At 46.7% G+C, this 26,921-nt stretch overlaps 1 protein-coding gene across 1 annotated transcript in view; it reads right to left on the bottom strand.

Annotated features, from left to right (window-relative positions):
- Positions 1–26,921, bottom strand: part of LRRC75A (leucine rich repeat containing 75A) — a 192,159-nt gene that overhangs the window by 43,327 nt on the left and 121,911 nt on the right. The window contains exon 3 of the mRNA XM_084650816.1: positions 24,610–24,722. Within this exon, the coding sequence (XP_084506942.1) occupies positions 24,610–24,722 (113 nt within the window). The remainder of the gene's footprint in view (positions 1–24,609; positions 24,723–26,921) is intronic.

Below are 26,921 nucleotides of genomic sequence, written 5' to 3' on the forward strand. Positions count from 1 at the left end.
GATCGCGAGGAGATGAGACAGGAGGCTGATTTGTCTGGGGCCCTGCACCCCCCTAGAGACGGCCCTGCTCATCACCTAAATCCTGGGAGGTAGTTTAGGGTTTTCTCTTGCAGAGGTTCACTGTCATTTTGATTTCAAAAGAAAAACACATTTTCCATGCTGCCTGGTAGAATATTAAGCAGATGCATATTTCCCCACCATGATGAAACTACCTCTTTCGTGCTTCACAAAAGCACTGTAGGTAAATGTAAGCATGCACAGCAAGCAAACGTGAGTAATGCAGCTCTCTACACAACGTGCCTCCAGAAGAGCTAAAAACGTAAGGGTTTTAGCCCTGCTGAAATTAGGAGTGGGACATTAAAAGGCCATTCCTACCAACAACAATCAATCTTTAATCTTTGCACGTTGAGCTCTTACATCAAATCAGCCTTTTCTCTGTTTCAGTAAAAACGACTTTTATTCAATTTCTTCCCGCATTCCATGGCCAGTTTGGGCTGAACTGTCAAACACTGGTGCCTGTAAAATGTGTGTACACACCCCACTGCACATGCAAAATGCCTAGCTACCAGGGTGAGAGGTGCTTTAGAAATATTACGTAGCTCCAATTAGAGACAAGATGGGTGAGGATCTTTTATTGGACCAACTTCTGTTGGTGAGAGACACAAGAGCTCTGAATAAGCTCGAAAGCTCGTCTCTCTCACCAGCAGAAGTTGGTCCAATAAAAGATATTACCTCGCCCACCTTGTCTCTCTAACATCCTGGGTTTGATACAACACTGCATGCAGCTCAAGGTAGTTTAACAAAATAGATCAAAGAGACATATGCTGCTGAACATGGGTAATACACTGGCAAACTGCATGCAATTTGTGCACTCACTAGAAGATAGCTGGCAGAAGTGGACTAACTCCGCTCACTCAAATGTTAGAGGTCTGTGCCCCAGAGCTGAAGGTCCAAGATTTGAAACTCTTGCTGTTGACTAAGGCAGGGAGATCTTAATTCATGCAAACAGATGATTTGGGTCAGATTTTGAAAGCTCATGGGCACAAATAATGAGGAGCACAAATGAGAACATTTATACATCTAAGTATCTGGTTTGCAGGTACTATCAAAAATGTAGACATCCAAGTGACTCAGTGGTGCCCATGAATAACCAGAGGTACAAAACTGTAACAAAGTTATTTGTCTCCATGACTCTTCAAAATCTGGCCCAAATGATTTATTTGCACACGCAGCTGGGATTTTTTCACCCTTTTTCAATGGCTTAACATCAAAGCATCTTACATACGCAAAAGGGAATCTACAGTGAATCCCAGGTGTAAATCAGGACCTTTAAGAGCCCATTAGTACATAAGATTTTCTGGGTTTCACATGAAAATACACGGCTGATACAAACCCATTTTGTGGGTGTCATTTAGAAGCATGGCCCTTCGTTTCAAAAAGTCTTAAGTTTCCATGGAGTTACAATATTTAGGGCATGTGTCGCTCTCATTTTAATCTGAAGAGTCAGAATGGTTTTGGATTGATATTCAGCTGTCCCAAGAATCACAGAGGTGTTCCAGCACCATAAGGAACAGTCTGACCCTGAGAGAGAATTGCCAAGGAGATTTTGACATTGAAGCTAACTGGGCAGCAGGGGAGACCATTTATACTGTAACGAAATGCACATGGCTGGCACTTGTTAGCTGTATTTCCTCTTTGAAATACTGCAGTGATTTCAGGGCCTACTTTACTATACATGACAGGGAATTCAGAGAATATGACACTTGTATTTCAGGCCCCACAGCTGTAAAAGTTTGATGTTCAAAGTCTTTATTTTACTGTAACTTTGGCTTAAAGTAGACGTTCAAAAAGATTCAACCTAATTTTCTGGGACTTTGGTTTTGGACTCTTTGAAAAGAAACCCCTTTCCCTTTGGTTTTGTGACACTACAGGCTACAGCTCACTATTTTATACAAAATGGGGACTAACTGGCTAGGTGGCAGTACTGCCCAAAGGACCTGGGGCTTACAGTGGATCACTAATTGATTGGTTTCAGAGTAGCAGCCGTGTTAGTCTGTATTCGCAAAAGGAAAAGGAGGACTTGTGGCACCTTAGAGACTAACACATTTATTTGGGCATAAGCTTGAGCATAAGCTTTCGTGAGCTACAGCATACAGGATGTATCCGATGAAGTAAGCTGTAGGTCACGAAAGCTTATGCTCTAATAAATTGGTTAGTCTCTAAGGTGCCACAAGTCCTCCTTTTCTTTTTACTAATTGATTGTGATGCAGCTGCAAAAAAGGCGAATATCCTTCTGGGCTGTATTAACAGAAGTGCTGTATGTAAGACTCTGCTCGGCCCCAATGAGGTCTCAGATGGAGTATTATGTCCAGTTTTGAATGCCACACTTTAAGAAAGATGCGAACAATTGGAGAGTCCAGAGGATAGCAACAGAATGATAAAGAGTTTAGAAAACAAAACATGACCTAAGAAGAAAGCTTAAAAAAAACCTTGCGTATATTGAGCCTTGAGAAAAGACGACCAAGCGGGGGGGGAACGTAACAGTTTTCAAATATGTTACGGGCTGTTATAAAGAGGATGGTGATCAATTGTTCTCCATGTTCAGTGAAGGTAGGACAAGAAGTAATGGGTTTAATCTACAGCAAGGGAGATTCAGGTTAGATATTGTAAAAACGTTCTATTAGGATAGTGAGGTACTGGAATAAGTTATTGAGGGAGGTTCTGGAACCCGCATCATTGGATGTTTTAAAGAAAAAGTTAGACAAACACCTGTCAGGTATGGTCTAGATAAACTTGGTCCTGCCTCAGCACGGGGGGATGGACTAGATGACCTCTTGAGGTGCTTTCCAGCCCTACATTTCTATGATTCTATGTTCCCTTTAACATTATGGAACATGAATTTAAAAGCAGTCTGCTCCCACACAACTCAATGGTATATTCCTCTGTTGATGGCCTAAGCTGTAGTCATGAAAGCGACTGCAGCATCATAAATTCAGAATTCTGGGTAATACATCGCTTTGGATATCTATGTGCAGCTCTCACTGAAGGCAAGGGAAGTGTAACATTTTCATCCAAAGCCAGAGTCCATGCAGTTCAATAATAATGTCATAACACTTCCGTGATCTAGAAGTACCATAAGCCCCATTTTCCAGATTGCCCAAGGTTGGAGAGGGAGTATGTGCTGGACTTGCTATAGAGTAGACTACCCTATGGCTTCACTCTAGATTCAATCAAGAGGAGAAGCTGGGGCAAGAAAGGAGGGCTGGGGCCAAGCGGTTTATGTTCTGTACTCTCCTGCTGGTGGTTTAAATTTGATTCCTGCTCCTAGTTTTGCTCTCAAAGGGACTGGAATGGGCCGAACTGCCATGGAGGTATTGTACTTAGTCCCAAGATGGAAGGCAGGGACAAGAAAAGCTATTGTGCTACCCAATTAGCAAACAATGTAGCCAACTGAGCAACTGTGTTGACAGCCTCTGTCAAGCAACCCTGTGCAGACCTCATTGGTTTCAGGTTAAATGTTAAAACTGGGAGAAGGTGCGAAGTAAATGGGATATTACTTAAGGATGCAGTAGACCCCCACAATGAGGAAGACGAGATGGTTCAACCTGAAAGATTGATTAGCCCTAACGAAACATACTGACCTGCTAGAAGGTTAAATCAAACCATTGTTTGTATTCTCCTACTTGACTCAGTTATTTCTTTGGCAAAGCTTAGATACCCTGGTGACGAGTGCTATACAAAACCCTGAGATAGAGAGAAAGAAAGAGTAGACCGAGAGGAAGATGTAGACTACACCAAATTTCAGGCATTTAAGAGGACTCTATTACAATAAGCTCCACATCAGAAGCAGTTAAAAAGCAATACCGACCAATAACTGGGGAAAGACATCAATCAACATTCTGCTCATCTCAAGGCATTATCCTACTGTTGATAGAGGGATCCATCTCCTATCAGGATATACGGGAAATGCATCCGAGCCTTTATAAAAATAATTTCAGAGGAAGCAATGAAGATCTATGCAGAATCATGAAGCTCAGGGGCACTGAGGAGCATGAAAGAGGCAATTACAGACCACAAGCACCATGAAGGCTGTACCATGACATGGAACGAGGGGGGAGGACAACACTTCCACCACACTTTTGGAGTGAAAACAGTCACGTCCAAGAAACGACATGTCCCATTTGTAATTAGCCACGGCTTTGCTCAGTAGGCACAAGAAAGAGCATCTTGTCTCGCCATCGTGTTCTGAAGAAAATTGATTTAAACTTTTCATTACACAGAGGGCTTTCACAGGCCCGACGCCCAGCTCTCATTCATTACAGACATGCTAGGCACTTAAGGAAACCGCTGTCAGAGGAAAACCGATATTGCACGTTCCCTCTTGTGAAACCGATTCCTGTCTCCACGCGGCTTTCACATTGCCGGAGCATCACCGACGGTCGGGAGCTGCCTCGTGAGACAGACACCTTTAGCTCCTCCCTTTGAAGCACAGGCCATTCTGGGAGGGGAGTTAATGTTTATTAACCTGATTCCCACCACCCCCACCCTGCAGAATCATGCCAAGGATCATACGTGAAAGCAGACAGCAGAGCTCTGCCCATTCCTGCCATCAACCGCTGCTCTGGCAGAGCAGAGCTAGACTTGCGGCAGTAGTGCGTGCTGAAAGCGCAAACGGAAACGGTTGCAGCCGTTCCAACCTTTATTAGGGTAACAACCTGGAGTTTTTCATCTCAGTTGATCAGACACAGAATTTCAACAATTACAATGTATGGGAACACAGTTATCGAAGCTAAGGGCGCTGAAAGCCCCACAGCCCCCCAGAAATCACAGTGTAGCCTACCCTCAAACTCAGCAGCCACTGTTACTTAGTTGCGAGTGGATATACTATAGAAAGAGCGGTGCAGGGGTGGTTTGCTTGTTATCTGTTGGATTATAGTGTCTGGTTTTAGACTGTGGTTTTTCAAAACTGCCTAGAGAATTTCGGTGCTCTAAAAATCTCAGCCTTAAGATCTGGCTGAATGTCAGGAGCAGGCATTCAGTAACATCTGAGAAATAAACAAGATTGTCCTTGGCATTTACTGATCCTTATCATTGTAGTGTTCATTGTATTGGAGAGAGATTCTTACTTGGACACAAGGAAACAGCTGATGACTCACCCGTGAACCCGTTCCCCTCCTCCAAATACAAACGGTTAAACATAATACGCAAAAAGAAATACAAAAAAGAGTAAACCACAATGTTGATTTCTTAAACGCTACTGTATATCTGTCAGTTTCATTCAGACAGATCTTAAAACTGTCTCTACACTGACAGGATTCAGCTCCGGGGAGTCTGGGGGAAAGGAAGGCTTTTATTTTTATTTTTTAAAGTGCATTGTCAGAATAGCTGGTGAGGGATTTAAAAACACACAAAATCTGAAATTAATTGTGCACTATACAACGATGTTGGCTTTAGAACACTCCACTTCTGTTGTCCTCCACATCGCAGCCAAAAAAAAAAGGCTAAAAGAACATTGAAGTTGCAAAGGCAAGCATTCGGAAGTTAAGAAACGCCAGATTTAAGGATGCATGTGGCAACCTTACTTTGGCCCCCTTGTGCATATGCACTAAGCCTGTTTGGGGGTTAGTGGCCAAGCAAAGCTGAACTCTGTCTGTCGGTTATCCAGTAACTTTGGGACGCTGCCTCCGATTAATTGCAAAATTTCAGGGAATGTTCTAGGCACCAATGGGCACAACCCTATTGATTTTGATGCAAACTGGAACACTGGAAATCAGGGCTGCCTGCTGCTGCAGGCAGAGGAGTCCTTTGGCCACCTGCTGCTGCTGTCGACATGTAGCAGAGACAGCAGCTTGACTTGCTGCCTGAGGACCCGGTCTGCAGCCCGAACTCTAACAGAAATAGGAGAGAAGTCTTTAAACCATGATTTGAGGACTTCAATAACTCAGCCAGAGGCTAAGGGTCTATTAGGAGTGGGTGGGTGAGGTTCTGTGCCCCACAATGTACAGGAGGTCAGACTAGGTGATCCCTTCTGACCTAAAGTCTATGAGCCTTACAGGGAAGGTTTGTAGAGGTTTGCAGCCCTAGTTGGCTTAGAGTGCAAACAAACCCCATAACGGCCAAATTTCACCTTGTTTCATCTGGAAAATGCAGAGTTTTTCTCTGGCTTCAGAGTGAAGCTATAAAATCAAACACAAGGGATCTGCTGTGAATCTCATCGAAACCTTCACTGAACATGGGCTGACAAGTTCTGAATTTATAACACCACACACAAAAGCAGGTGAATCTGTATATTTCACATTCCATAATTATGACACTGGATGGTTAGATCTATTCATGACTCAACCTTACTAGCACCCCCCACCAAAAATTCAGCCCCTTTCCTCTATGGCTCCCAAAGCAGTTTATACTGATGGGTACAAATTATTATCCTCACGTAACAGGGGAGGAAACTGAAGTGCAGAAAGATCAAGTCATCTGCCCAAGATGACAGCAAGACAGTGGCCCAGTGGATAACAGAACTCAGGTCTCTAGAATCCCAGCCAAGTCCATGCTTACCCTTCCTGTTTAGTCTTGTTCTAACCTCTAAAACTATAGGGTAGCTCATCATACCTGAGCATCTCATCACAGCACAGGTGCTGGAATTAAGGGTGCTGGGGGTGCTGCTGCACGCCCCGGCTTGAAGTGGTTTCCATTATATCCAGGGTTTACAGTTTGGTTCAGTGTTTCTCAGCACCTGTACAAATTGTTCCAGCACCCCTGCATCACAGTGCTTACTCCATTCACCAGGTCATTAAAAAGTCTTAATAGAAATGCTGGTCCTTCAGTTAGCTCAGTCCTCCTCCTATTCTTTACCTTTCGATGGCAACCAAAACAAAAGAACCCAGCTCACCGTGGGGACTTGAAGATCTGACAAATTCCCTCTTTTCTTCCCCAGCGAACTTTCTATGTTGACAACGGGCTGTGAACTGTTACTGGTAAGATTTGCCACCACACAACTCCAGACTCTCCCCTGCCAGGGGTCTTGATTTACATTCACCGATTGTTATCATTCACCTATTATTATCATTCACTTTGTAGTAACGAGATACAAGTGAAGCCACCTAGTGAGTGCTTTATATTTTGTTGGAAATCTAAATCACGCTTCTTGCCTCAAACCGTACTGCGGGGGCTATTCTGTGTTTGCTATGGTAGAAATCAAGACGCATATTTCACTGTAGTGAGAACATAGATGCTATGCAGGCCGCCAAAACCAGAGTCAAGGGGTGACTGCAAAATGCCCCTCCCGTGCCAGCAACGAACCGTACGTGCTGAAGGAGAAACACAATCATATCCTGGGAACAGGAATGGGAGAGAGAAAATGAGCCGCACACAAGAGGTGTTAGTCACATCCCTTAATGCACTACTGCCAGGGGTCAGCACAAGAACCAATATAGAACAGAACAGGAGTGTCTCACAGCTCAAAATACATCTCCCGCTCTGCTCCCCATTTGAGGATTTCTGACGGTGGCGTGGAGAAAAGCACCCTTCCTCCTTTTATGGGCATAGATAGAGAGACAGGGAGACTGAAAAAGAAAGATTCATATTCATACAGGTTAAGGCCAGAAGGGACCATTAAGATCATCTAGTCTGACCTCCTGTGCAACACAGGCCAGAGACTTTCACCCAGTGATTCCTCATTCCTGCATCAAGTCCATAACTTCTGGTGGGGCTAGACCAGATCTTTTAAAAAGAAAGACACTCGATCGTAATGTCAAGACTTCAAGTGACAGAGAATCCACATCATCCTCTGGTAAGTTGTTCCAAAGCTTCACGATCCCTGCTTAAGGGCCTGATCCAATTCCCATTGAAGTCAGCGGAAAGACTCCCATTTGACTTCCCTGAGAGTTGGACGAGGACCTTGAAGAGAAAAACGACTCCAATGAAGGTTGCGGGGATGGCAGTGTGTGCCTGAAACGACCCCTCCTGCTAGCTGGCCTTCAACCTCCTGGGAAAGACTTCTGCCAGCTTTGCTGATGCACTGGGGCCATCGGGTTGCTGCCCCCCTTGGATAAAAGAGGGGCGAAGAGCCCTCAGACCGAGAGGCGGGAAGGATGGTCCAGTAGATAGGATGCAAGCTCAGGACTTGGGAGACTGGTGTTCAAGTTTCTGGTTTGCCCCAGACTCCATAAGTGTGTCTTCGGGCAAGTCACTTACCTGCTCTGTGCCTCAGTTTCCTATCGGTACAGAGCGGATAACAGCACTGCCTTCCCTCCAGGGGTGCTGTGAAGATAAATACACTAGAGATTGCAAGGTGCCCAAATACTACAGCAATGGAGACCAGATAAGTACCCCAGAGAGCTAGAGAGAGTTTGGGACAGACTACACCCTACACAGAAGGCTGGGGCTTCCATGGTGAGTTAATTTACTAAAAACCACCCCCTGGAGGGCTGATTTTTTGGTATTGCCTGGGGTGTTCCAGTGAGAGGGGGATGGCACCTCCCCCCACTTACACAGACCCTACAGCAAAAGAGGGTAAAGAGTGTTTTGTCCCATAAAACCAGATACTGTGAAACAAGAACAAAGATTTGATTGGTGTCCTCTATATTAGTCATCATCGTGGTCCCGGAGCGAATGATCATTTTGTTTGGTGCCAGGCATTTTTAGGGTTAAATATTATCCCCCATCGCAGGGAATTGCATTTTTATACCCCACTGGAGCTTGCAGAGTGACCGCTCTCAAGAGAAAAGTAGCGGGCATCCAGGCCCAAAGCTCTTGTCCGAGCCAAGGAAAATGGATGCGACTCAACTGATGAGCCAAAAGACCAGCTGTGTGAGGCTGCCAACCTGCCTTCTGGGGGGGAACTGGGGCTTCCCCTTTGCAGCATAGTCCGTGCCTCTCAGTTCAAAGGTCACTGGCAAGTTGGGGGTTTCTACAGGGGTTCAGGCATGGCACTCACTCATAACACTGGCCCCACAGGTGCCAACTTTCATTGGCACCCGTGGGTGCTCATGCCCCTCCACCCCCGGCGTCACCCCAACTCCACCCCCTCCCTGCCCCTATTGGACCCCTCCCCAAATCCGCGCCCCGGAACTGCCTCTTCCCCCAGCGAGCCACATTCCTCCTCCTCTCCCCTTCCCCACCAGCTGTTTCATGGCGCAAGTGCTGGGAGGGAGGGGGGAGAAGCAGGACACGCGGCACGCTCAGGAGAGGAGGCAAAGGCAGAGCGGAGGCAGAGGTGAGCTGGGGCGGGGGGTGGGGCGGGGAGCTGCCGGTGGGTGCAGATCACCCACCAATTTTTCCCCGTGGGTGCTCTAGCCCTGGAGCACCCACGGAGCCGGCGCCTATGACTGGGCCAACATCACGAGCAATTGCAGAGATCTTCCGGTGCGGTGGGTGCCTTCTTACCAAATCCCTAAGCTTGAGCAGAACTCCTAATGCCCTGCAAGGAGAACAACTAGCAATCAATATGCATAAGGGGAGAGAGCCTTTTTCATCTGTAGATCTCACAGTGCTTCACAAAGGTGGGTCTAACTAAGTGCTGTCGTCATCGTGAATAAGTTGGAATATGAACCAGAGGCTGCTCAGAAGCTCTCTAACTCCACATTCTACAGCCATTATCCTCTGATCCCACTGAGGATTATCAAAAGAAACTACAGCATCTGCTCAAGAAACTCCCTGAAAAAGCACAGGAACAGATCTGTGCAGACACATGCCTAGAACCCTGACCAGGGGTATTCGATCTGCTTCCCAAGAGCCATACACCTGGGAATCCTGGCCGCCCCATCATCTCAGGCATTTGCACCCTGACAGCAGGATTGTCTGGCTATGTGGACTCTCTCCTCAGGCCCTACGCTACCAGCACTCCCAGCTATCTTCCAGACACCACTGATTTCCTGAGGAAACTACTATCCATCGGTGATCTTCCAGAAAACACCCTCCTGGCCACTACGGATGTAGAAGCCCTCTACACCAACATTCCACACAAAGATGGACTACAAGCCGTCAGGAACAGTATCCCCGATAATGTCACGGCAAACCTGGTGGCTGAACTTTGTCCTCACCCATAACTGTTTCACATTTGGGGACAATGTATACCTTCAAATCAGCGGCACTGCTATGGGTACCCGCATGGCCCCACAGTATGCCAACATTTTTATGGCTGACTTAGAACAACGCTTCCTCAGCTCTCGTCCCCTAATGCCCCTACTCTACTTGTGCTACACTGATGACATCATCATCATCTGGACCCGTGGAAAAGAAGCCCTTGAGGAATTCCACCATAATTTCAACGATCTCCATCCCACCATCAACCTCAGCCTGCACCAATCCACACAAGAGATCCACTTCCTGGACACTACTGTGCTAATAAAAGTGATAGTCACATAAACACCACCCTATACCAGAAACCTACTGACCACTATACTTATTACATGCCTCCAGCTTTCATCCAGACCACATCACACGATCCATTGTCTACAGCCAAGCTCTACGATACAACCGCATTTGCTCCAACCCCTCAGACAGAGACAAACACCTACAAGATCTCTATCAAGCGTTCTTACAACTACAATACCCACCTGCTGAAGTGAAAAAACAGATTGACAGAGCCAGAAGAGTACCCAGAAGTTACCTGTTACAGGACAGGCCCAACAAAGAAAATAACAGAATGCCACTAGCCGTCACCTTCAGCCCCCAACTAAAACCTCTCCAGTGCATCATCAGAGATCTACAGCCTATCCTGAAAAATGATCCATCACTCTCACAGATCTTGGGAGCAGACCAGTCCTCGCTTGCAGACAGCCCCCCAACCTGAAGCAAATACTCACCACACATCACACAACAAAAACATTAACCCAGGAACCTATCCTTGCAATAAAATCCGATGCCAACTCTGTCCACATATTTATTCAAGTGACACCATCATAGCCACATTAATCACATTAGCCACGCCATCAGGGGCTCGTTCACCTGCACATCTACCTATGTGATTTATGCCATCATGTGCCAGCAATGCCCCTCTGCCATGTACACTGGCCAAACCGGACAGTCTCTACGCAAAAGAATAAATGGACACAGATCTGACATCAGGAATCATAACATTCAAAAACCGGTAGGAGAACACTTCAACCTCTCTGACCACTCAGTAACAGATTTAAAGGTGGCAATGTTGCAACAGAAAAGCTTCAAAAACAGACTCCAAGGAGAAACTACTGACCTTGAATTAATATGCAAACTAGATACCAATAACTTGGGTTTGACTAGACACTGGGATTGGCTGGGTCATTACACATATTGAATCTATTTCCCCATGTTAAGTATCCTCACACCTTCTTGTCATCTGTCTAAATGGGCCATCTTGATCATCACTACAAAAGTTTTTTTCTCCTGCTGATAATAGCTCATCTTAATTAATTAGCCTCTTACTCCACCTTTTCATATTCTTTGTATGTATATATATCTCTCTTCTTACTATATGATCCATTCTATGTAGCCCACGAAAGCTTATGCTCAAATAAAAGCTAGTCTCTAAGGTGCCACAAGTACTCCTGCTCTTTTTGCGGATACAGACTAACGCGGCTCCTACTCTGAAAACTAGCCCCCTTTTACAAATGAGGAAACTAAGGCGAGAAGTGAGATGACTTCCCCAGATCTCATAAGTCTGTGGCAGAGCCAAAAACAGACCCTGCCCCCCCCCACCATACACACAGAGTCCTGCTCCTCAGTATGCTGCTATAATCACTGGACAGCCGATGCTGTCTCCCAGAGGCAGGAATGGAACCCAGGACTCTACACTCCTGAGTCCTCCAGATAACAACTCCCAGACCTAACAGTGTCCTCTTACTGGTTTTTCATTTTAAAATTATACAAAATTGCTCACAGAATCACAGAAATAAGAGGCATGTTAGGTCACGCTGGCCAGTCCCTTACACAGTCCAATTCAGGATTATTGCCTAAAGTGTGCACCCTTGAGTGCTTTGTCTAATTCACCTTTAAATAACTCAAATGATAAGGCTTCCAACAACTACCTTGGAAACTATTCCCCGACCTAATAGCTCCTACCACTCACCAGTAAGTACCACTTTCCATAAATGTATAATTCATCAAGAGGAGAAGGGGAAAAAACAAACAAACAAAAAAACCAAACCTCACAACACTTTCTGGGTTCTTTTCCCCTGCTGTTCATTAGTCTGAGCATGTTAAAAGAACATTGCTAGGTTAAAAATTATGGTCAAGATTTTAAAGAAAACAGATGCCTAAAGTTAGGCTCCCGAGTCCATAACTAGGCTCCTAAAGAAGGGCCTGATTTTCAAAAGTGCTACACACCCAGCAGTTCGATGGAGTCATGCCAGTTTAGAGACCGGCTGGGAGGTTATTCTGTTTAGTTACCTCAGTACAACCCCTTGGAAGTCAACGAGGTTGCACGAATTTATGTGAGAGCCGGACTGGCCCATATTCTTTAAACATGGCAACGTAAGTTTCCATGTCATGGCCATTATCACTTTCTGTTCTTGGGTGTCCAGGACTTTGATTAAATGGAACAAACTGCCGGCCTGGCAAATAAGGAGAACATTCTGCCGAGCGAAAAACATGAAGCTCATTTGTCCAAAAGTAACATTTCTATGGAATGTCACTCCAGATTAATACATACTAAATTAGGGATTCATTTTAGCTGCTGAATGGCATTGTTTGTGAAGTGGAGATGAAAGAAAACCCTGTTTAAATTGGAATTTAGCCGAACGAACTAGTGTAACTAAACAGCAAGGAGTTTATGGACTGCGCTGAAGGAAGGAACTGGTCTATAAACCACAGTTGGCTGCCCATAAGGGATGGATTAATTATGTGGGGGAGGAGGAAGGGGAAGAAATCAAGGCAGCAGAATAGTAAGAAATGTCAACACTAAGTTTTCACTGGGTGAAATCTACCTTCCCTGTGCAGAGTGAACACAAGGCTTGTGCACCGCTTCAATCCCTCTTAAACCATCAGCGATACACAGGCCTCGAATTGACATTCTGCACAGGGAAAGTGGATGTTACCCATTACAAATAAGAAGTGGGAGGAGTAACTATACTCCAACACACACACTTAAAGAAACTCACGTGGATTTGCAGCCTGTATCTACACAGTGGTTTGTGGATTATACCTCCTGGGGCCTGATTCTCAAGTCCTTATTTGGGGAAACCTCTCATAGGTGTCAATGGAAGTTTTGTCTGAGTAAGGACAGCAGGCTTTGGCTCATGGAGTTCCAGGCTCACATGACCTGGGTAGATCAGACAAATTGGAAAACACAGTTGGAATCCACAGGCCAAATATAAAAAACCTGTGAACCTCACAGAAATCATGCTCTGTGTATACATTCCACACGTGCAACATATAAACCTCAGACAGAGAGCCATTCTAAGTGAGCATGCATCTTCTTCAACGAGGGGCTATTCTTGGGAAGTGCACGTGTAATGTCAACAGACCTCGGTCGTCAGCAGGTGGGATCGAACTGGGGATTTCTGGAGCCTAGGGCATGAGCCTCTGCCACATGAGCTAAAAGCCAACTGGCTGTTAGCTAAGGCTGTAGAGCAGACTCATTTAACATTCTCTAAGTGGTCTCCGTGACACTGGATGGGTTACACACGCAACCTACAGAACTTAAAATCTGGGTGTTAAGAGAGTGAAGCACCAACAGCGTTGTCTTCCTTTAATGCCCTGATCCTGCAAGCTGCCCCATGAAGGCACATCCCTCCCTTAATGTGCACTGGTTCTGGGAAGCAGTCAAGTAGCTGTTTGAAAAGATTTGATGTACATGGCCGTGGGAGGGTTGGGCAAGGATACCCAGGAGGAAATGTCTGGTTGACATCCCCCCCGCCCCCCGGCATAATGCATCACATTATGATGAGAAATGGCAAAGGGCCCATCTTCCCCCTGCATTCTCATTGGCAGCCACATTCCCATCGCCCGCCTAGGAATAGATTTCATTACACGGTTGACTTTCGCCTCACCCCAGTGCCGTACTGAACACTACCAGATGCAGCCCTTGTATGAAACCAAAAACTAAAACATTTATGAAAAAAAATTCACTGTAGCTTAACATCATCTTAAAACTCCAACTGACTATGAACCATTTACACGGTTCCTTTACTTTTCCCACTTCATTCCATTCTGTTGGGAGTCAGTTTCACCTTTGCTGCTAATTCATTTCATTTTCTGGTTTCAGACACTTGCACAGTCCTGCTGGGGTCACAACCAGGCAGGGGAATTTTGAAATAAATTAAAGAACCCCCCAAAATAAGTTTGAACTGACTTTTAAAACAATTCTGCTCCTGTTAGGATTTGCCACACCTCCCCACCTGATTGTAATTTGTTTTAAACAAAATCTCCAAATTGTGGAGCTTACAGGAATTTGATGCTGTCCCTGGGAATAGTCAAGAAAACAGGAGATGAATTCACAACAACGGCTTAGTAAACAAGGCAGAATGGGAAAGAGCAGTTGAAAATGTTTCCCATGGGACAGTACAATATTTTCAACCAGTGCAGTGAGCTCTTAAGCTGGATGGGGATTTAGAAACCAAAAAAGGATTTGCCTTCCCCCACATTCAGACAGAAAGACTGATCCAAAGCCCACTGAAGTCAATGGCAGTCTTTTCACCCACTTCAATGGGCTTTGGATCAGGCCCAAGGAGCTCCCAGCATCTGCAAATCAGATGGTAGCAGCAGCAGGTGATGTCTGGCTTTGTATTTTACACCTTTCAAATTTGGACTTCATTTGCCAGATATTATACAGAATTCATCTCCAGAAAGACAGAGGACGAATGAACATTAGACAGGCTGCAGCCTGAAAGTTTCACAAGACTAATATTGCGAGGGGCTGGGAGAGAGGGAAAGAAAAAGGAAAATCCATCATCTCTTAGGCAGTAGAAGTAGTTTTATTGTCTCCAGACAGTGACTACATCACTCAGAAATGGCAGAGGGAGGCAGCTTCAAGCCAGCATTTGTCCTGATGAGTTAAGTTAACACATGGCTCTCATCCTAGCAGGTGACGTATTTTACTTGGCAGAAACTTTAAGGAAGGCTATTTTTCACACCCACCCCGCAGCATGCATGCCCACGCAGGGCTCTCCGAGGGAAGTCTTGCTTTATGGCACCACAAGGACAGGTGCAGACTGCATATGACATCCACAGAGCAGATAAAACTTCCTATTTATAAACTTCCCATTTTGGTGCCGTTGCTCTTATGACAGCTAACCTGAAGAATTCATCCGTTTCACAGTATCCAATGCTGCCCACCTATGACCGGCCTGTTTCTGACCTCACGTCAGTGCAAGTTGGGAGTAACTCAATTAATAATGATGGCATAAAGCAGGCATCAGGAGAATCAGGCCCTATGTCTCTTATAACTCAGATAGCGCCGTGACAGTCCACTTCTGAAAAATCGACGAAGATACTCAGGCAGATGGATAAAATGCAGACTATGAAGCAATGGGGAGATGGAAAAGGGGCCCACAGGAAATAGCTGCTATAAGCAACATATGCGTATAGGGTCTAATTTTCATGTTGACATTTCTCAAGCTTCGGGGTTTTATTTTTAAATGAGTCAAGAAGCCATTTACTGGTCCCAAGTAATGAGTGATCCAGCCTTCTCAGGAGATTTCAGTCCCTATGGTGGTGATGTGGTGATATGGTGACAATACCTGATCTTGTGGTTATTTTGGCTTCATAAGTGACACGCACCTCCCCCAAAGTCCAACAGGGCTATAAAAAAAACCAAAACAACAGCTACAAATACTGAGACACTTGGTTTCCGGCAGAACCCAAACACACAGCTCTGCGATCAACCCTTTCCATAGGGCTTGGTGTTGCCTCAGTTAATGGCTGATGTCTGAATATACCCTCTCTAGGGAGTTAATCCACTGCCCAAAGGGTACACTGGAGTGGCTCCTCTGTTGAGTGATTGCCATACAAAGGGCAAGTAAACCAACTGTGGGGTCCGAGGCAGAGAGAGATCCAACTGCAGCCCAAAACACAATATGGCTTGCAGGAAGCCAACTGTCAGGTCAGTGGTGTCATGTCGCCTGCAGTCTCTCTATTATAGATAATCTGGCCTCAACGGCTCAAACAATATAGTAATATTGGGACCCCCAATATCTGGGCACTGCCCCTTGGCTTTAACTTCCTGACCCCCTTTCTCTGCCAGAGGCTTTCGAGATCTCATTTCCCTCGTTTTCCTAGATATTCAAGCAGCATATGGAAAAGGGGAGTTTTCTAGTGGTGAGATCAGGTGAATGGACTCTGAGACCCCTGGGTTTCTATTCTCAGCTCTGACCATGACGTGCTGTGTGACCTTGAAAAAGTCACCTTCTCTGTGCCTCAGTTTCCCCCCTCTGGAATATCGGTATAGCACCTACCTGCCTGAGAGGGTGTCATAATGACTAATCCATGAAGAGCGTTTTAGGTCTTCACCATTAGGGAGGCCATGCTGCCTAGTGGACGGAGCACTGGACTCGTCCCGCAAAGACATGGGCTCTATTCCTGGCTCTGCCACTGACCGGCTGCGTGATTGTGGGCAAGTCACATCATTTTAGTTCCCGCATTGGCGAAACTGACAAATGATACGGACCTCCTTTGTAAAGCGCTTTGGGATCTACGGACAAGACCTCTATTTAAGAGGTAGGCGTTATTGTTAATAATGCCCTGCACTGTACACGGTCACTTTGAACACTGTTGGGCAACAAACTGTCCCCGCTCCCTCCACTCGCTGTGGGTAGTATGATGCTTCCCATCCCTGGGTTTCCCTCCACATCCCAGATACGTCGGGCAGTCCATTCCCAGCACCAGCGATGACAACGTGGAAAACAGTCCTCTGACTAGCTCCTCTGGGAAAGAGACACCACAACGGCAAAGAGAGAAAACTGAAAACCTTGCACTCATTCCAAGGGATGCTTGCTCGTGGCAGGAACAAACGGATCCTTTCACTGCTGCATTTGTACAGTGGATACACGGACTCGGTCGACTCCGGGGACTACAGCCCTTTACTTTCATACTGCCGTCAAAACAGGCAGTTTGTTTGCTACTTGTGGTGACAGAGCAAGGGTGCGGTTTTGTAAATAATTGGTACGTTATTGGATTGCCATTGGAACACAAGGAGAACACGCACAGCGCAACGAAGCATTCTCCCACGCTTTTCCCTTCAACAAACCATGATCCCTGTGGCTCTGCCTGCACTGTGAGTGAATCCACTGTAGTCACCATCACAGTTCCAGGCCAGTTACCCTGGAAAACATGGACAGGGCTCTTTACTCTTTGATCGAGAGAAGCAGGCTATACAGTAACCCCCACGGTTGTAGAATGCGGTACTCAGAACAAAAGGCAATCCCACCCTGGGTCAGGATGCTAACCTAGAACAGTGCTAGCAACAACTGTGTTTAAGCCAAAGACAGACGCAACACCCTAATACTGTATTATGATCTGGATCTCCATCACACCAAAGACCAAGGTTTACTGGATTTCAAGGGCTGATTCTGCCCCTGGGTGAAAATGGAGTGATTGAAATTTGGAGATGGATTCCAAACCTGAATCCCCAAAAGTTTGGGATTTTCAGATCCAGAGTTTATTTTGGGGTCATCTATCTTAAACGTTGCTGATAGAAGCATTTCAATGGCAGCATGAACAGGGCATCAGGAGATTAAGATTTCATGAATCAAAATAAATAATTTCCTGAGGAGGGCCTTTCCTAACTGGAAAGCCCATTAATAATGGAGGATGAAACTTCTCCCCAAAAGGAATCTTGTATCACCACACATAAGACATTGCAAAAAGGACTGAGGAGCAAAGAAAAATGTGTGGGTGGTTTTGCTGAGAAAGAGAGAGGGGAGTTTTACAAAGCCCAGAATCACACGATTATTGGCCATGTTGGGCTCTGCAAACGAAGACCAGGTGAGAAGAAAAGTAGCAGAACAGGACGCAGTGTGATAAGCACAAAGACCAGGAAAATAAACTAGCTATTCCTGCAGGCCCGCATGTTTTATTTATGGTTCAACTTCATCTCAGCATATAGAATCTATCCAGAGCTCCCCTCCAACTCCACGAGAGACCAAAAGGACTTCTGCTCATTACTCCACTATGACAAAGTTCATTAACCTGTAAAAAGATTTATGCAAATACAGGTTCTCAAGACCCATTTCTGTGTCGCTTGGAGCCAACTGCTAATTAAGCTGAAGTGCAGCGAAGTGAAGAACTGAGGATTGGGGATGGCGGCAGACAGGAAATAGAGTTCATAAATTCAATGGCAGAGTGTTATTGGGACCAGCTCGTATGAGTAGCGAGGGGGAGGGAGAGAGGAAAACTGCCCCTCGGTGCTTTATTGTTTTAATAATGAAAGGCTCTATAGGAGCGCACAGCCCCTAACCATCTCTGAGCGCATTACTGTACACACAGGTATATTAAATAACTAAGCCCCTTGGAGGCCCTGAGGAGTAAAGGCAATGTATGCAGAAGCGTCTGGATCACTTCACCCAGCCGTGAAACACTGCAGCTGTTGGACAGCAACACCGCACTCCAGCTCAGGACGGAGAGACAAGAGAATCATTCGACCTGATCAAAAGCACAGGGGGGAATCTACCGGAGTTTCAGGGCGGAAGGGCTCACACTGCCACTCTGAGGTGAAGGGCCACGTGTTCTTTAATTACTACAGCCAGGATAGGCCTCGTTTGTCAGCTTTGAGCTGTGTGATAGGGTGTACAGGATGCGTACCTCATCCCAGCGCTGCCTCAAGTACGTGGCCACAACTGGACTGACGTTACAGATGAATCTCAACCCTTCGCTATTATGATGGTCAAAAACCTCAACTATTTCTCGCCTCTTCCAAAGGAGAGAGTAGAATCTTACAACAGGGCTCCGAGCTAAAGCCAGTTAAGTCTCTGGGGGGGGGGGGGGAAACACACACACACGTAGAGAGAGATCTGATAATTAAAGACAGAGAATGGCACAAAACTGACTTTTTAAAATCTGTTTTACAGAGTTTCTTGAGACTCTTCAGCCCGGAAAAGCTCCCCACTGCCACAGCATTATAGGTTTAATTACATCCTAAGAGGACAGCAAGGGGTGGTCATTTCCTACTCTAACTAGAAAAAAAATAGAGTAAAGCAACGACTGCGTGCCCCATTTATCACGCTGCACCATGTGCTGAGAACACCCAATGGGATGTGACTTACAGTAAACTCCTCGATCGGGTGCTCCTACCCTGCTCTTTTATTAAAATGGGCAGAACAGATCTCCGAGTATGCAGTGGGCAGATCTGACAGTTTTGCTTATCTAATAGTGAATACAAATCAATCCGATTTTTTAATTACACACTGTGCTTAAAAATCCGAGAACAACAGTCACATGAAACTGCAGTTATTCTACATCCCAATCTGAGCCATTTCTAGGGCATCCGTCGCTGGACTACCTAGCGACAATGTTAGTGGTTCGGGCAGAAGGACAAATCTCAGGAGAGACATGGGTTCTAATGCTGATTCTCTGCCACTGATGTGCTATTTGGCTGTGGGCAAGTCACTTAATCTCTCTGTGCCTGCTTCCCCTCCCACCCTTTGTCTGTCTTGTGTATTTAGATTAGAAGTTTTTTGGAATAGGGACTGTCTCTTACTATGTGTTTGTACTGCACCTGTTACAACAGAGACACGATCACACCTGGGGCCCCCGAGTTGATGATATATAATGCTGATTATAACTGACTCCTCTAGCTACTGTCACCTTCCCTTTCTTTAAGGAATAAAAACAAACACGCATAAAACATAACAGCGAGACAAAGAAAGTAACATTGCCAATCAATGATACACACCCTTGGCAAATATCAAAGATGGAGGCAGAGGCAAACATCTGATGCATGACAGGATTATTTAGCCTTTTATTGGACCTGCTTTTCACGGTCACTGTGAAGCACACTACAGCTCACCAGACGATCACCCCCTCAGCAGGGCTAGAACTCAGTTCACCCTGCTGCAAAAGAGCAGGAGCTCAGGGCTTGGCTACACTTGTGAGTTAGAGCACATTTAAAGCAGCCCCAGGCCCCTCACTCACGACCCGTCCACACTGGCAAGGCATGTAGAGCGCTCTGACTCCACGGCTAGAGCGCTCCTGGTACTCCACCTCGGCAAGAAGATTAATGCTTGGTGCGCCTTGGCTGAAACGCTCGGGCACCAGTGTGAACGAGGTGTTGCGTTACTGCGCTCTGATCAGCCTCTGGAAACATCCCACAATCCCCTTAAATCACGTGGCCACTCTTCTCATTGTTTTGGAATCACTGTAGGAATGCGGATATACCTTTGAAAGCTCCGTTTCTGACAGCCGGCTGCTTATCTGCTCTGGGACAAAGGAACCATTACTATGGAATGCTGCTTGCTGTGAGAGTGAGAGAGAGGGGTGAGGGTGAGGGGGGTCTGCTGCAGTCTGAACTTACAAGACAGCATGCTGACACGCTCTCAGTTCCCCCAAAAACCCACTCACTCTCCCCCCACATACACACAACACATTCCCTGTCACACTCCACCCCCACCCCATTTGAAAAGCACGTTGCAGCCACTTGCATGCTGGGATAGCTGCCACAAGGCACTGCTCTCTGTGGCCGTTGCAAGAGCTGCTAATGTGGCCACGCCAGTGCGCTTCTAGCTGTCAGTGTGGACAGGCTGCAGCGCTTTCCCTACTGCGCTCCACGGAGGCGGGTTTAACTCAAAGCGCTCTACATCTGCAAGTGTAGCCATGTCCTCAGAGAGAATTTGTTAGCTACTGAAGAAGAGCTCTATGGGGCTTGAAAGCTGGTCTCTTTCATCAAGCAAGGTTGGTCAAACAAAAGACATTACCTCACCCACCCTCTCTCTCTCTAAGATCCTGAGACCAACACAGCTACAACCACAATGCAAACAGCCATCAATGAGGACACAGTGTCATAAGTCAGTCGTTAGCAGTGATTAGCAATCAGTCCAGGGGACAGTGCTGCACACAGGCCTTGCCCAACACCACACTTACAATACAGAATTAGCAATACCAAGAGTTTCCACGGCTGAATCTTATACTACTCCACCTCTGCTACTTGGTGCACGCGGCGTGGAAGCAAAGCTCTGCGTGCCGTGCAAGGGAGAGTGGTGCCGTTTATCTCAGCACCCGTCAGCATCATAAAAATATGGGACTTGCCGTACCAGATGAGGCCAGGGTCCCTGCTAGGTCAGGGCCCCGTCAGAGGAAGGCGCTCTCAGAGTTACGGAGCTAGCTGCACCTCTGTCCCCTTCCTAGTCTCTCTGTGTGTGTGCACCACCCACCTCAGGCCTTTGCCTCCCCTGGGCAGAACTCCACAGTTCTCCCCCTCTCAGAGCGGGCCTTGGGCTCAAGCACTCTGGGTGTCAACCGTGCAGACCCCGCTGATCTGACTGATCACCTACATTTCTCCCCTGTGGGAGTCTGTGACCAGCGGTATCCAGTGACAAAATAGCTTTCTTAAAACCAAGGGAGTGCTTGCTTTCACAGGAGCAACAAAACATTCAGAGAGAATTTTTAAAGCCACAAACAGTCGGCACGCACGGCTATCTTCCCTACAGGCTTACCGTCCTCTGATGGTAGCCTCGGCAGGCCTTAATTTGTCAGATGCCCCAGTGGTGCCTGTGTAGAAGCCTGGTCCTTCCAAACAACTCCTCCCCTCTTGAGAAAGTCCTTTTAAACCCGCCAGAGTTCCTTTGCACCTTCCTGGACTTCGTCCCTGCTCATCAGAATCAATTGTGTATGTTGGGGGAGCTAAGAGGCTGAACCTTCAAAGCTCATCATTGGGGTATTGTCTCTCAACAACCCTTAGGAGTTTCCTGAGGAGTGGCTTATCTTGAGCCATTGTTCCCCTTCCTGCTTGTTTTTCCTGACAACCCCCCTATTAAACTCAACCACTATATTAATAGACAGTATCCATTCACTGTTACCGAGCAGCTCCATTCCAACACAGGCACAAGAAACCCCATCATGCAATAATCAGTGACTGCCAGGAGATACCCCACCAGCTGGGATCCTCGAAATAGAGTGCATTACATGATGGATAGAGAGATATTGTGGCATGGCAGACTTCCCCGTAAATATCTCATACTGGGACATTTAATGGCCATTTCCAGCGTGGAGGAGGATGACTAACTGCATTTCTCCCAGCCACAGAAAGAGGAGATGAATGGAAGAGGGAGCTTCACCCCTCCACATGAGCGAGAGAAAGGGGAAAGCAGAGAAGCCCGTTCCCTTGCTAACAGATCCATCTGGCACTCAATACATGATGGGCTGGTGCCCTCCCCTCCCCCGTTGATGCCTTGAGGCTTATAGTCGTGATTCGGCATGTGAAAAAAAGGCCACCTCTAAACTAGCTCAAAGGTTTCCAAGGTGTAGCGCCACCCTCAGGAATTAAATGAATTTATATGAGAAGTTGGACCTTTTCCTAGCAGGTGGCTGCAGCAGGGGAACAACAAACTTACCACGGTTTGGGGGGCTCTGCCCTACCTAGAAAAACGGGAGCATAAAATCAGAGCAACACACATTTACCTTCATGCTAATGCTCGGCACCCTTCTCCCTTGTCAATATAATGGAATGGCTCTTGTAGCTCGAAGATCCATGCAGGGCAGCTGCTCCACTGCCCCAACCTATTCAGCGCACGTCCCAGCAGGGGGCACCAAAGGAGCAGCAGCAACAGTGGGATTTCAGGGACCAGCCAGCCAACCGCAGCAGTCCCTGAGCAATGCCCCCACCTAGCTGCACACTCAACCTAGAGCTGCCACAGGGTGGCTCCAGTGGAAGAGCTGCTGAAGCAGACCTTAGTGCTGAGCTGACAGGTAGGGCTTTTAATTGTGTCAGGAGATGGCAATAATTGAACTTGCACCCTTGGAAAAGAAAGAAACAAGCCACCGATGGGCTGGAGACAGCACGCACTTGACACTGACTTTACCGGAGACGCCGCATCAGCCAGGCTGGGCAGACAGCTGACCTTTTGGATTTCTGTCGGTGCTGCCTTAGCCACGTGCTTCTAAGCTGCAGAGTTCTGGGACATGCACATAGCAGTGACACTGGTATTTTGAGGAGCTTGTGGGGAGGGGTTAAGATGGTTCATTTGAATTAGATGTTTTCCTCCCCGCCCCTGGGCTGTTTTTAATCCCACAATTCCCTCTATGCAGATCATCACAAAGCCAAGATGTCTCACAACAACACAGCCGCTGCGCTTGTACGTTAACTGTCAGAGCAGAAAGTCTAGCCTGGACAAATCGGTGTTGTCTCTGATCATCCCATTACACCATAGACTCTGATGGTGAATACAACTGTTGTCAGCTAAGTATTTATGCATCTGTGGAAGTTTCATGCAGCCTTCCCGGACAATGAGTACACAACAGACAAGGGGAAAGGGCTAGGGATTTAGAAAGGGAGAGGGTTGCACCCTCATATGCAAACACTGATTTAATAAGAGAGAGATTCTCCAAGACTTAAGCACCCGATTCCCATTGGACTTTCACTAGGAGTTGGGTACTTAAGTGCCTTTGTAGCTTTTGAAAATCCCATCCTAAAGCCCTTCTTGCTAAATCCCCAGTGCAGTTGATTAATTCAGATACATTACACCAACTGGCCCGGCAGATTTAAGCCCCAGGTGGTCTGTCTAGCTTTGCAAAGATGAATGCACATATCAGCATCATAGCAATTAAGCCTGCATCCCCCCCAAGTCCCTGCATAATGTGAACCAGGGCATAAAAGCAGGTACAATGCAGCAGAAGCACTGAATTCTGCAAGGACAGTTGAGAGCAGGTGTCGTCCCAGTGGCAAGCAAAGCCCAGCCAAAGAGACAGTGACAGCAGAGGAGGGTAAATGCTAGGTAAACTCTGCCGCATGGATTGGGGGCAAGCCTCAAGCCTCCTGTGCACCTGCCCCCTTGTTCACAAATGCATTGGGTAAAACAAGTGCAGAGGTATGTGACTAGATATGCCAGAGTAGATCTGGGGTAAGCATAATCCTCATCATGCTAACAAGGCCCTTATTTCTACACTCCCCATGTAGGTCTCACTCCTGTTACTAGGCAAGAGCAACCTAGTGGCCAGCACACTCCTTAGTTCGGGGTCAGTTTCCCATGAGCTCACCTGTTCCTCTCTTTTCACCCCGTGTTTACAGGTGCAACACTCCACATCTGTGCTGTGCAGAATCAAGCCCCTAGTCCATAACCAAAGGGAATTGTTGTCATTTGCAAGGGCGACAGTTGGGCAGCGACCTGCAGAGACAACCGACCATCCGTACTGAAGCATCACATTTCCCAGAAGTTAAAGCTACCCAGGAGCATAGGAAGCCTAACACCTGGGCCTAAAGGGATGGGGGTGAGCCAATGCACAGATACGGTGGCACAGACAGATTAGTGTTGCTGGGAGCACAGGAAAGGCAGCTGAGATGATGAATAAATTTGATTCTGGGGAAACAATCTCTGCTCCCCGATGGCTTGCTTACAGCTACCCTCCCACAAACGCCGATGGCCACGGCAGAAGCGATTTCCTTCCATTTCGACCTGAAAGTGACACCAACACGTCTCGAAGCAACTGATCGGGGGCGGGAGGAAATGTCAAACAAACAATCTGCATGGCTTTCAGAAGCTGACTCACCAGGACTGAGACTTCCTCTTCATGATTCCTTGGCGTCTCCACTGCGAGTGAGGGCTGAGGTGGTAGGTCAGCTGCCTGCAGACCTTCTCCATGGCTCCAAACGAGTCTCCTTCCTGCATAGGCAAAGGGAAGGATGCCAGGTAGGTTATTTGTAGCAATGCCACTTCATGGGATCATTAATAAGAGAAGAGCCAAGTCTATTTGCAATACAGTGGAGCTGCTTTGCCCCAGAAGTGGCTCACGCACTGGGTCCCATGTCAAGTCCGCGAGCCCCTTGGAGCTATTCTGAAAAATCAAAAACAACCACAGGAAAAGCAGTGACTATCAATCATTAAAATACCACATGGACAGCATGTATAACCAAGTCACCGCCCAGTGCTGCTGAAGCTCTCAGTTACCCAAGAGAGAACCGCTCAGGTCATCACAAAACCCACAAACACTAGCCCACTCCAAAAGGCCGCCGTAGGGAATGTCACAGGAGAAGTGATGTGAGCTAGTTCAGAACATCTGCTCCCGGCGTGCCTTATCGACCGTGTCTGACTGTCAGCCTGCTGGGGAAGAACTCCCCTTGTGTCGCATGATGTTCTGAGCAGGTTATCAGTTCTTGACAAACCATCAGCCATCCCATTTTCTTCTCCGATAGTTATTGATACTGCTGGCAACCGAGTTCTCAGTCAGGGTTCCAGTGGACAACCCACCCTTGCGGGTTCAGGGTTAGGGAAAATGGCATTCTGAGGCCAGGGAGAATTAGGGGCCCCTAAATATCATGATGTATTGCCTAATCAGATTAAACCACCATGTGAAAGATAGGGCAACTAAATCCAGCAACGGCTGTCCACACGTCTCTGAGCAATTATCACCCATATCCCTCTGCTTAATTCTCCAGCGCCCATCTATGGGCTTTCATGAACAGATGTATCATGTCTCAAAGAGAGAACAGGCCTTGCCTTAGGCTTCAGGGTGGAGGAGGGGCCCTGCAACAGTACATCGAGTTCTGGGCACAGCAATACCATAAACATGTCAATGAACTGGAAGGAATTCAGAGGAAGAGAAATAAAAGTATTTAAGGGTTTGGAGCAACTGATGGCAAAAGGTTAGTCACCCTGCATAGAATAGCTCAGACCCATGGTAGCTTAGGGGAGGAAAGAGGACTCTCCACACACATTTGAAGGCTGTAAACACCAAGCCAGAAGAGGAATCATATAGCCCACAAGGGGCTATATCCAGTCTGTTAGACTGTAGAACAAGATCCTAAACCAGAGTTCTTACCCTTTTCCATTTTACAATCCAACAGAGTCCCTTCCCCACTTAGCCCCACGAGAAGGACAGTGTAGTCCTGACACCTGTCCAAGACTCCCAGGTTGAGAGCCCTTGCCCTGAGAAAAGCAACAGAAGCTCCAACACAAAGATATTTTTAAATGGACAGCACAAAACACTGGGGAGCACACCATGGTGAAGGGAACAAGCTTGCAATGGCAGAGGGACAGACTAGATGGAGTAATGGGTCTTTCCCATCTCCGTTTGCTACGATTCTGCAAATAATACGCAGCCCTGCTGGGCTCTTCGCACATCTTGTATTAAACCCAAGAGTAGCTGTTAAAAGCAACTGCACGATTTTAAGCAGGTGCTTAAATTAAAAATAGGAAATCAGAAATGGTGACTCATCCCAGCAAGCGGCAGGAAGTCTGTTAGGAAACCTGACTGAAACATGGATTCCTAGATTATCAGGGCAAAAGTAAAGTCTGGGATCATGTAGCATGACCCCTTGCATAACACAGGCCATAAAGCTTCCCTGGACGAATTCATTTGGCTCAGCTACAGCAGATCTTTTAGAAAAGAATCCAGTCTTGATTTTAAAATGTCCAGTGAGAGAATCCACCATCTCTCTTGGGAAAGGGTTCCAATGGAGAACTACCCTCACAGTTACAAATTTGCACCTTACACAGAACCATAGAAGATTAGGGTTGGAAGAGACCTCAGGAGGTCATCTAGTCCAACCCCCTGCTCAAAGCAGGACCAACCCCAACTAAATCATCCCAGCCAGGGCTTTGTCAGGCTGGGCCTTTTTTCCAGTCTGCATTTGTCTAGCGTCACTCTCTGGCCATTGGCTCTTGTTAGACCTCTGTCTGCTAGATTGAAAACCCCCCTCTTATGAAACCTCTATTCCAGCCTGTGACCAAGTCACCCTTTCACTTTCTCTCTAGTCCTTTACACCCACTTTACATGCTCCTGTGTTCTCTACCTCCAAACATCACTGTCATTCAGTGGTGGGAAATGTAGAGCCAGCAGAAGGCAGTCTGCACGCAGGCAAA

The sequence above is a fragment of the Lepidochelys olivacea genome (assembly GCF_965140295.1).
Source record: "Lepidochelys olivacea isolate rLepOli2 genome assembly, chromosome: 17".
Classification (NCBI taxonomy): Eukaryota; Metazoa; Chordata; order Testudines; family Cheloniidae; genus Lepidochelys; species Lepidochelys olivacea.